Source organism: Stegodyphus dumicola, chromosome 3 (genome assembly GCF_044657685.1).
Source record: "Stegodyphus dumicola isolate Sdum_Otavi_A_Nest chromosome 3, ASM4465768v1".
In the NCBI taxonomy this organism is placed as follows: Eukaryota; Metazoa; Arthropoda; class Arachnida; order Araneae; family Eresidae; genus Stegodyphus; species Stegodyphus dumicola.
In genome coordinates, this window is record NC_140770.1 from 69,968,858 (window position 1) to 69,981,263 (window position 12,406).

At 28.9% G+C, this 12,406-nt stretch overlaps 1 protein-coding gene across 4 annotated transcripts in view; it reads left to right on the forward strand.

Moving 5' to 3' along the window:
- Tnpo (transportin 1) overlaps positions 1 to 12,406 on the forward strand; it is a 149,559-nt gene that overhangs the window by 84,913 nt on the left and 52,240 nt on the right. For all 4 annotated transcript variants that reach the window (XM_085812990.1, XM_085812991.1, XM_085812989.1 and 1 more), the window contains exon 18: positions 5,753 to 5,848. In XM_085812990.1, coding sequence (XP_085669116.1) covers positions 5,753 to 5,848 — 96 coding nt within the window. The remainder of the gene's footprint in view (positions 1 to 5,752; positions 5,849 to 12,406) is intronic.

A 12,406-nucleotide genomic window follows, 5' to 3' on the forward strand; every position in this document is an offset into this window, starting at 1 on the left:
TCCACTTTGTTTGATGGACATCGAAACATACTTTCGTTTTGTAGATCATTTGGGAGCTCCAGCATCGAAAATTCTATTTGATATAATCGAAAGTTCAAGTTTACGTTTATAGTATTGCTCTTATAGTCTGCAAAAAATAATAAGCCGGATCCAGTTCGAAAATTAAGGAACAACACAATCATCAACATTAACTGAAATAGATAATTAGATAATTTTAGCTTATTCCGTCCTGGTGTACATAAAATGCGCACGCCAAAACGTATTCTGCACTTGCGCACACGCATATGCGCAGACATAAAAGGTCTTACGCGCACGCGTAAACGCCTATGCGCATGTGTCAACACGGCGCATGCGCAGAAAGTTTTTAGCTTTGAGGCCCGGATTATAGATCATTCCGGATTTTGGGTGTCCGAATTAACGACTTTTGACTGTATTGAGTTTGGATAATGAATATGATGTGATACTTGTTAATATGTATGAACCAGTTATACAGCTGCCAGTTTGTGTCTTGCTTGAATTTTTCACATGGGAAGTAAGACATAATAAATCTTGAATTATGCTAGAATCTTTCTAAAAAACCTGTATTTGTTACCTTGGTTTGTAAAAAGGGTGAATGAACCACAGATTTGAGGTAGCTGAACTGTGAATGGCCTGCTATTTCTTCGTTCCAGATGACCCAAGCAGGCCAGTGACTTTAAGCAGTGAATTGTAATTACTTTTTTTATGTTGAATTTGACCACCTTTATCTCAACAGTGCTGTAAGCAAACTGTTAAAAACATTCAGCCAAGTGGGGTATAACACATATAACATGACTATAGGGCGTACAGAAACTGAAACAGACTGACAATCATTGCAGTTATGGTTGCTAAAGAGTCTTTGATGTTTGCATTAGAAATCCTTGGAAACATATCTTCCAAATTTGAGCTGTAAGGATAAAGTTCGTACGGCCTTTTAGAGGTCTTAAGGGTTTTTTTTTTTTTTTTTTTTTTTTTTTTTTTTTTTGAAAAGTCCTTAATTTCGGTCAAAATCGGCAGAAGGTCCTTAATTTTAATCATCTGAAATTTCTGCCTGTTTTTACGACTACCATTTTGAGTGTGAATTAGCATTTTGGATGAATATTTTTTATTTATTAATAGGCAATATGTACATAATATTGACTGATAAATAGGTGAATGGGTTATAATTTGTTCCTATTTCTAATTGAGATACTTGAGATTCTGGTCAAAAAGTAAAACATAAGCACTTCGAATTTATTTAATTTTTTCTAATGAAGAGCTCTTAAACAACTTTCCGCTTTTGATGATGTGAATTCTTTTATTAAATGATTCTAAATTTCGCGATGTATCAACATTTTGCTGATTTTAAGATCAGTTTCTATAGAATTTTTTTTTTAAACATTTTAATGCTGAAAATCATTAAAATAATGGTAACATATTGGAATTGTATTTAAGAAATAAAATTTAAGTGAAACATTTTTATTTTTCGCTGCAATATTATAGAGATATTAATTTCAATTTTGGTGACTTATTATGCAATATCTTGAATCTGAAAAATAAATTAATTAAATAAAGCACAATTAATGGAATAATTCTTAGCAAAAGCAAAATAGCTCTGTAATTAAATAAAAAATCTTCTTAATTTTTTTCGAGGGTAAGAGTTTTTCCCGTACAGTTGTTTCAGAATATGCATCATTTTTCTGTATAAAATGATTTTGCACATTTTACTCTCTTTTTTTTTGCCCTCTCAATATTTCTGGCATTTTGCTGTTACAAGATTGGTAGGGATAATTTTTCTGTAAAATTTAAGGCTTGGGAGGTAAAGAAAGATTTCAAGGCAATATTTATATACCCAAAATTTTAGAATATTCCAGAAAAATGTGACAAAATGAAAAAAGTCTTCATGGTATTAATATGTAATGGTTGTACTTTATTGAAAGTTTGTGGTGAATTTCTTATTGTTTGGAGAATTTTTGGAGGAACATTGAAAACATAATATTTAAATGTTTTATTTCTGACACTAGAAGTCTTTCTTTAACATGTTTTTCTTTTCTCTACTTTTCACTAGACAAATGCATGGAAGATATCTAAAATGCTTGTAATCTTATCACATGAACAGACATTTACAGAAAGGAATATTTCTATTTATAAAGAAATTGAAAACTGACAATTTAAAAGATTTGTTTTGCATGTCTCAACTGATCATACACAGGTCTGGCACTAGGCCTTTTTCCACCTGATGCAATCTCTGTGGATACTAAGTTCTGCTACAGAGTGCCTTCCTATATTTTGTTCTCAGTGTTTGTCCTAAATTCTAAAAGTTTTGCTATTTCTAGATTTTTTGCTCGTTGGGTCTCTAAATTCTAAAAATTCATCCGTATTGCTCCTTAACTGAGCCTTACCATGTATCATATCATATTTATTCTGAATGTTCATATTAATAAAGAAATAAAATTAGCAGCTTTTTCTGTGCATTTAGTTTTTAAAATTCTTAAAAATAAATTAAATCTTTAAATCTAAAAAGCAGGAGGGATGTATTTCGAAGAATATTGAATAATTGTACGAATTGGTTAAATAAATTTCTTTAAAAAAAATGGTTGCATGCATTTAGTTTTTTTAGAATAACAGAAATCTTTAATTAAATCCAAAAATTTTAAAATGAAAAGGAAGCGTGTTGAAGAAAGAAACCGAATACATACAGAGAAAGAATATTATTCTTCAAATACAGTCAAAAGTCGTTAATTCGGACCTCAAAGCTAAAAACTTTCTGCGCATGCGCTGCGTTGGCACATGCGCACAGGCGTTTTACGCGTGCGCGTAAGACCTTGACTACTGCGCATATGCGTGTGCACAAGTGCAGAATACGTTTTCGCCTGCGCATTTAATGTATAACGGAAGGTGTAAGCTAAAATTATCTAATTATCTATTTCAGTTAATGTTAATGATTGCGTTGTTCCTTAATCTTCGAATTGGATCCCGCTTATTATTTTTTGCAGACTGTAAGAGCAATTTTATAAAAGTAAACTTGAACTTTCGATTATGTCAAATAGAATTTCCGATGCTGGAACTTCCAAAGGATCTACAAAACGAAAGTACGTTTCGATATCCAACAAACAAAAAGTTGAATTGCTGCAAAAAATGGATAAAGACATGAAGAATGTGACAGAGAGGTTAGTGAAAACGGAAAAATTTCGATTGACAAGTTAGTCGGTATTCTCGGCACGGCAATTAACGGGACTTGGAATTGTGGGACTTGAACAGCGGAACTTTGTAACTGAACAAGAAATTATGTCTTTTTATAGAATTAAAGAGAAAGTGTTATCACATAAAACGAAGCAACTTAAACAACTTACATTGAGAGAAATTTTTAATAAAGTAAACAAATAAATATTAAGCTTTTTTTTTTTTGTAAATTTTGATACCCTTTAGATCATAATTGTTCTTTATTTCATAAATTACGATTTCGTATTTTTAATTTTAGAATTTCTGCATGCCATCTTACGAGATTTAAACTGATGATCGATAATCCGGAATCGCCGAAGTCCCGACGAGTCCGGATTAACGACTTTTGACTGTATATATACAGGTGTTATTATGTAAATTACCCAGTTGTTTATAATTTCAGCTTTTACTATAATTTCCCATTTCTATTTCCTCTCCAGAATGCAAATCATTTAGGCAGTTTTTAAACTGAGGTTTTTGGTGTGTAAGACAGAAATGTGTTTCTAATCTCCGCTTGCTCACTGCATTAGTTCCTGCCAGCTCTGATAGTTTGTAACTTTTTGTCTTTGCATTATCGCTGCTGACATTTGAATTTGTTATGACGATAGAATTACTGAGCCATCTTAAATTAAAATTAAATTGTATGGTCTTTGACCACTAGTCCACATTTCTTTGTTTGAATTTGCTTGTTCTTGTTTAATTACATCACCACAAACTGCAATTGAATTAGTTAGCATAATAACATGCATTTAAATTCTTTTTAAATAAGAGGCTTATTTAAACCTTTGTCTGACTTTGTAGTTACTGTGAGACATAGCGATAACTTTCTTCACATCTGTCGAGAGTTTTTGGACTAACAGTTTGCATTGCTCTACAGTCTAAAAAAAAAAAAAAAGCCAGGTCCAATTAGAAGACTAACGAACAATGCAATCTGCAACATAAACTGAAATAAATAATTAGATAATTTTAGCTTAGCTTTTATATTGCGTTATACATTTAATGAGCATGCGTAAAGCTATTCTGCGTATGCATAAACTGTTGGAAAATATGACCTATTGTAACCCTTTTTCTGCATCATCTCTTATCCTTGAAATGATTCTAACTTTTATATAAGGCTTAGTTCTTATTTTTAAAGGGATATAGTAATTACTTCTACTTCATTTTTCACTGCCACTGTTTGTATTAAGAACGGACTGTTCCAGCCTAATTAAGATGCAAAAACGAAACTTGATGTTACGTCATCTGGAAAGCTGAGTCGTGCCGATAGCTGATTGGTTGCCGTGAGATGACGTCATGTATACTTCAGGTATAAGTATCTCGCGTCGCTTTGGCTCATTCCTTCTGGTTCCTGTTTCTTTGCACCTTGGCGTGTCATTCCAGACCCCATTGGAAGACGATGTTGCGATGCATGCCAGCCAGCGACTAGTGCCGTGGTTCCAGTCCAAAATGATGCAAAAGCAAAGTTTAAAGTTGTAAAAGAACATTTAGCAAAAGTAGCAATAGAAGCTCCCTAAGGTTATGTACTGTGCGGACATTGAAGACAAAAGTTTTAAACTTAACCAATTTATTAACAATATATAAAAATAAAAACACAATGAATAAATTTAATCAATATCAGAAACTTAAAGAATAAAACAAATTACAAAAATTATACAAAAAGTTATAAAATTGAAAAGAATTACAGTTTGATCATGGTATGCAGATTTCTGTTAAAAACCTGACAGGTTTGAGCTAAGCAATTATGATGAGCCTGTTAGTTTAATTACTACCTCAGAAATTAAAAGGTATTGAACATGAAATCTTATATTTAAAATCACCCATTTAAAAAGGAAAATTGCTAAGAAAAAAATTACTATATTTTTCAACACAAGTTAATGCCACAGGGAGATTTGTGCATTAATTAAAGAAAAGATTAAATTATGCAAGGGGTTGTTGTACATTTATTTCACTGAATAGCTTGTGCTACAAACCTTGCAAACAAATAAAAAATATTTCTTTTGATAAACTACAAAAACATTTTTCTGCACAACAAAAGTAAACTGAGACCTTATTTTTTATGGGTATGAAATAATGATAATACATATTCATTTTTTACACATATGTTGTTTTGTAATATCTTTTCATATTATTTAAATAAAATAAAAATACATATGGTTTAACAGCATGCTTTGCCTATAGAGTAAGTTACTAGGGCAAAAAAGAACTGCAGGCAATTCAGTAAATTAGATCCCTAGGATGTTTGGAATTATGCTATACTTTTTAAATGGTTTCAATTAATGTTGTTTTAACATATTAAAACATAAGCTTGTAATAATAAGTGAGGTTATCTTCATGTGTATTTGAAAAGTTTTTAAGTGAAATTAATGGAATCTAATGGAAAAAAAAAATTGCTTTTTTTATGTATTTCTCTATCAAATTATTTTGCTTGTATAGTATTTTTGAGAAGTGTTCCTAAACATGTATGTCATGTTGTTTTTTACATTGCATAGTTTATTTTTTCATTCTATTGAAGTTGACATAAATTTCCTCTTAGGCCAAGATATGAAGCCCTATGTACTTATGGTTTTAACACAATTGATAAGTATCATTAATCGTCCTAATACGCCAAAAACTTTACTTGAAAATACAGGTATGGATAAGATACTTTTTTACTATTCATTGAAATGTGTTTAACAATTAAAAATTTGAATCATTATTATCAAAACATTTTTTATATCTATTAACTTAATTGATTTAAAAGTTGTTTGTAAGCTTTGAATATTTTATTTGCCTTTAAATTTTCTTATAGGTTATATAATGTAACTGCATTAACACAGTCTCCTAATGTGTATAAATTTGCTTTTTTTTTTTTTTTTTTTTTTAATTGCTGCCACTCTTTTTTTTCTTTTTGGGGGGTCAAATAATTTTCCCTTTTTATGCTGTATATGAAGCATCATGTACTTATGGTTGTAGCAGTTAAAGTATTATATTTATGTAAGGCAAAAACGTTTTCTGTGAATTATGCAGCTTTCCATATGTTTTTGTTTATTAAGAATCAGAGTAAATTTTACTACATTAAAATCTTGCATATTATCCATTAAACTCTTGCCTTATTGATTGGTTGGCTTTTATTTATTTCATAATTTGTATGTAATTTACTTGCATTACTTATATAATTCATATGTAGTAGACTTACTGATGAAGATAAAGCATAATATATTATAAATTGCTTCATTAGTTAGATATTTAAAATTAAGTTTTGCATCAACATTTTTATGTTCTCACTTTTTTGTTTTTAAGCCTATCATTCCTGAGCTTAGTGAAAGTAAATATAGTTGAATAAATTCAGTAAATAAGCTAAAAGATTCTATAAATTGTGCTTTTCAAACAATACTGATAAGTCTGTGAACAAGAAGCACTTGAAGAATTTGAATATTTAAAGTTTCTTGTAAAAGAAAAAAGAAATAAAATAAAGGAAGCAATAAAATTCCCAGTTCTCTTGCATCGATATAAACCAATGCCTACAGATGCCAGCATTGCTTCAATTATATGCAGCACCAATATATATCATAAACTTGCATTGCTAAGGAAAAGGGGTAGCATTATGTTATTTCATGCCATAATTTGAAAAGCACAGCATTACTTCATTTGTACTTCGTTTTGAAATCGGTTTACTAATCATTTATTAGTGAATGCATTATTAAAATCGTTAAATTGCTGTATATTAGACTCGATAACACTACAGTCTTGAAGGCTAGCTCTCCGGAATCTATTTAAAGCTACTAGAACTCTTTAAATTAAGTTAATAATTAAAAAATCTCAGCTGATTGAAGTAGTTTTTAATCAGTAAATGTAAGTTAAAACAATTTTTAAATATTATATGGTCACACAATCACAGAATTGAATTTTGTAAATATATAAGCAAGAATTTCACAGGCTGGGTGAATGAATATAAATGTTTGATTTTAATTCATTATAATTTATTGAACGATGTAAATTCAAGTAATTATAAATTGATACAGCCTAAATTACTTGAAATATCAGAGTGACTTAAAGAACTGCTGTTGTTGAACACTATTTTGTTTATATACATACAATAACGGCAATATCAAATGCAGTTTTTAATACAGTTTGAAGTATGTTTATAGTTGTTATTGCCTTGTCTGCTTATACAACTTTCATGTAATGTAATATTGCAAGAGTCGACATTTGTTCTTATTCTAGGTTGCATAGACAACCATATTATAGTGTGACAGTATTTTTTTAAGAATCTCTTATATGCATAAATATAATAGTGCCAAACCTCTTCCCCTTTAAAAAACTGAATAAAAACAGTAGCTTAGCTACAGCATTTGGAATTTCTACATTATGTTCTAAAATAGGATCAAATTTCAGACTATCTGATATCAAACTTAGGAATTTTAGTCAGCCGTGCTCAGAAATGTGAGAAAAATTAACTGCTGCTAAGCGTTGGATTTTTATTGATAATACAATTAAACTTTCCTCAGGTGTAGTTTTTTTATATTATGTAATGGCTCAGATAATACTGGATATGAGCTGAAAATTGATCAGGCAGTTCAAATTATAGCTATCACTTTAGGTGATTAGATGATGTGACATATTTTTTTGTCAGTGTAAAATTATAGATTTCTAGTTCTATTAAAACTATTTACATGGCAAAAATTGCAAATGCATTCTCCTGAGTAAAACTTATATGCATACGCAGGGAATACACTCATTTATTTTTGTAATTTTTGACATTTGCATGCTTAATCTGAGATCATGAAACTATTTTAAATAAGTAGATTTAAGTAAAATTTTACAAATAAATATATCATAAAGTTAAAATGTTAAACCAGTTTATGTTTAAAACTGAATAATTATTTTTCGTGCTATAATTTAAAAGGTTTAAAACTGGGTTACTGAATATATGCCAGGGACCTAGTTCAGGAATATAATAATAAGTATTATTAAATATTTGATAACAAAATTTCATTTGCTGAATTTTCATTTGATATGTAGCAAAAATTAATTATGTATCTATTACAGTTAAGAAAATAGTAAGAAAGGAAGTAGGCATATGTATTGCTCTAATGTTTTAATCTGGCTAAATAATTTTCAGATAATTGAAGTTACATAAAAATAACCCAGTTTAAAAATGAAAGTTTGTATAATGTGATTGAATTGAATCATACCAGCTAATGAATAGATTTTATAAACTTAACCATGTTAAGAGCTAATAAATGATTTATTTTAGTCTGAATTTTTTATATTTGAGCCAGGTGATTTTGCTTCATATTTTATTGATTGTTAGGTTAACATAAGTTCTTCACTAAGAAATTAATTTATATGTTGTTCCTGTCTGTACTTATTTCAAACAATAATCTAACGGTGTTCAAAGTTATCTTTATATGCATAAAAATACTGATATTTCATGAAGTTACCATCTAGTCTGTTTTTTTTTTTCATAGAATCGGTAAAAAGGAAACTTTTATTATTATACAATCTAATCGTCTTTTCAGTAGCTGTAGGTAGTAGTATGGCATTATCCAGAGTTCAAGTTGGTGTTTTATACTCGAAGCATGTTTCCCATAGATTTCTGCAGTTTGTAATTTGATTTCAAAACAAATTTTTTTTTTTTTTTTTTTTTTGTACAAAAATACCTTTTTTGAATACATGCTCTGAAAATCTGATAAGGAGCTGGGATAGAAGCCATAAAGGTTAAACAAAGCTTTTCTAAATCAGTTTCTGTCCATTATACTGCAACAAGAATTAGAATGCTAGGCAGTGAATTTTAGAGGTTGCAGCAGTCAGTGGAATTTTAGTGTGATGCAAATTGTATATATATATGTATATATATATATTAAAAAAAATAAAAAACGGTAAGGACTTTATGTAAAAAAAATAGTGATTTGCATTTCGTTGATCTTGCTAGAAGATCAACGATCAGTTCGGCCTGAACTGATGCCAAAGACGTCAAAATTGTGATCTGCACAATGGGCCATTTCTGTCTTCAGTGATGAGTCAAAGTTCATTTTAATAACTAATTCTAAATGTGTTTATATCTGGTAGGAGACAATATCTGGTGGGGTGCAACATAATGATTTGAGGATAATAATTATCAGTAAAACAATTTTTTAAGTTTTTTAAGGGTGCATTTGAATCCCTATTTGAATAAATAAGTCCACATCTAGCATATTTGGTTATTGAATTTCTTGAAACCAAAGACAGTGAATGATTCATCTGGCTATCTAAATCTTCTGATTTGAATCTTGAAGAAAAATTTGAAATACCTTTGAAAGAACAATTGGTTAGGAAAGTTCTCTTTTTGAATATCCTGTATATTTTCAAGGTTGTATTTTTGTTAAAGTGAAACCTTTTTTTTTGGGGGGGGGTGTTGTTAAGGATGGGGTTTGGGTTTTTTGAGAAGGAGGGGGGAGATTGTATGGGTGTTCAAGGATATATTCTCTGTGTCAAAACTTTCTTTTTTGTTGCTGAGAGGCATTTCTGCTTTTGTTTCTGAGGTATTTTTTCCTGAAATTTTATTCTTGTGGTCAAACTTCATTGACTAGTTACTGAACATAATTTAATTGTATGTAGTTATTAGTACTTGATTGCATTAGTACTTGATGTTTAATTGTCATTTGTCTATGTGTTACTATGAACACTTCTAAAAAATTCATTTAGTTATATTCTACAGTTTCGAACAATTAGTATTTTTGTGCATATAGAGGTAATCCAATAACCGCAAACTAATTTCATAATATATTAGTATATGAATTTTTTATTTGTATTTTTGGTACTTAGTGATTGTCTAAAAATTAAGTGGGATTTATGATGAAAATTAGTTATGTGTTACCCAATCATTTATCTTTCCAATCATTTAACTACCAAGCTATATTGTTCATAGGAAAGTTCACTCCCATTTGTAAAGTGTTTAGTGAAAAACATTGTAGTAATCATATTTGTTAGCATGATGTAGATTTTCATAGGCAAGTCTAATAGTGCTTTTTTTTTAAATTTATTTTTGTGGTTGTTAAAATGTTTTTAAAAATTTTTGTTTAGAATTTTTTGTGAAGTCCTTAATTAGTATATCCCCTGTATATAATTTGTCTAGTAGTTTCAAACTGTGCACCCTTGCAATTTTACCTTTTAACATAATTTTGGTTTGTTTTATTTAAATTTGTAGTAGAAATTTAATTAAGATAAACTTTTCGTTGTCTTATACTGTTATGAACAAGAAATGTCCTTTTCTTAAATATTTGGCACTTTTTATTTATTGATTTATGTTAATTGAGCCAGAACGTGTAGAACTGAAAATGTTGATAAAAATGAAAAATATTAATTTTAGTGCGTGGTTTATATATATGATATGTAGAATGTCAAAATGCATTTGCTGTAAGAAATTCATAATTCAACCTTTGTTTTTAAATCATTTGATGCCACTGTTTAATATTTAATATCAAAACAGTTGTGCACAAATTTTGAAAATAAAATAAAATTCATATATTTGAAAAATTCAGTATTCAATGGTAGTTATTATTTGCAGCATTTTTCTGTGTTAGTATTGGCTAAGAAAGTTTTCTCTGGTGTACTGTATATTGCATGCAGAAAATGAGCAACACTGCCTAAAGCACCTCGGTAGAATTTTGGTCACTGTGATAATTTTCAACAAGCATAGAGAGATGGTTAGTAATAATGATAATAATAACTGTACAAGTTAAGCTGATCCTGAAGTTTTTCTTTTGTTTGGGACTTAAATAGCATGATTAAAATCAGCATTAATAAAATTAATTTTACTATCATTGTATGACATTTTTGAAAGTATTCTTCTGATATATTTTTTTTAAATAGTTTAGAAAGAGGAGAATGTCTAAAATATTGAGAATTTCAAAATGTTGAAATAGTTTTTTATCACATGGATTTATGTTTTTAAGAGGTTCAGCTGTGGGAAGCAGTTTCCTTTGTCTTTTTAGTATATATTTTCATGTCTGTAATAATTATATAGGCAGGCTTTATTATCGCTGTATGATCCCATTTACCCAAATCATTTATTCTCCAGAATGTTGAAATGATTTCATTTCCAAAGGCAGTATGGCAAATGAATATTACAGCAACACTATGTTCATGATCATAATTGTTGAGCTTTTTACTAGATCAGCTGAGTTCCATTAAATATGATTCTTTTCTTAAGAAATCAAGTTGTATTTTCATATATATAATATATATTTGACGTTTATGTGTTTCATCATAATAGAAAATGTTAGTACTTTTCACCAATTTTTGCTATGTAATGCTTTGGCTATTTTATTTTGCTTAAAAATAAATTACTGGCATAAAATTCTGTTTGATAACAGTTATTAAACCTTGTTTTTTTTAAATGTTTATATACATGATTCTAAGTCTAAATAACTCAAGAAATGTTTTTCCTGTTTTGATTGTTATTTGTGACAATACTTTTGCTCTTTTTGATGATAACAAAGAGGATTTAGTGCTTTAATGCTTGATTTAGTTTTGAATTTCTTAAATTTGCTGATAATTTGATTTTTTTCTTAGAAAGTTTTAATTTTATGCAACAAATCTAATTTTAATGTTTCTGCTTATTTGAAACTTCTTGTTCTTATGATGGTATATTGCTCACGCGAATTACTCTCACTTTTTCTTTACTCGCTGTATGTTTTTATTTTATTTTAATTTTTTTCCTGTTTTCTTATTTTGAAACTCTTTTATTTTGGAGTTAATCCTGTTTGCAGAAGTTTATCACCCTGTGAGTTTTGAGAAAGTTTTTATAAATTTTTCTTTCCACAAACCAGGAGTCTGTCGATTTTCATCATATCACATGGTTTTCTATTACATCTCCAATTCTCCAAGTTTTTATTGTGAATTTAAATCATCCTTTTCAAATAAAGTTCTAGCATAATTTTTAGTCACTAATAGAAGAATAGAAAATGCATTGAAGAAAATTATGATAACATATTCTTAAAAGAAAGCTAAGGAATGATTTTTGTCATCTTTTAATCAGTTATATTGTGAAAACTCCCTTGCATACTTCAAGTGATTATGCATTATGTTTCTGATTGTTTCTGCTTCTTTTAAACTGCTTTAGAACAACTATTACTATATTAATATTACAGAGGATTGCAGAATATTTTAGGGAGATTTAAGTAATGAGTAATATGCATTGTATTTGTATTTATTTTTACTTTAA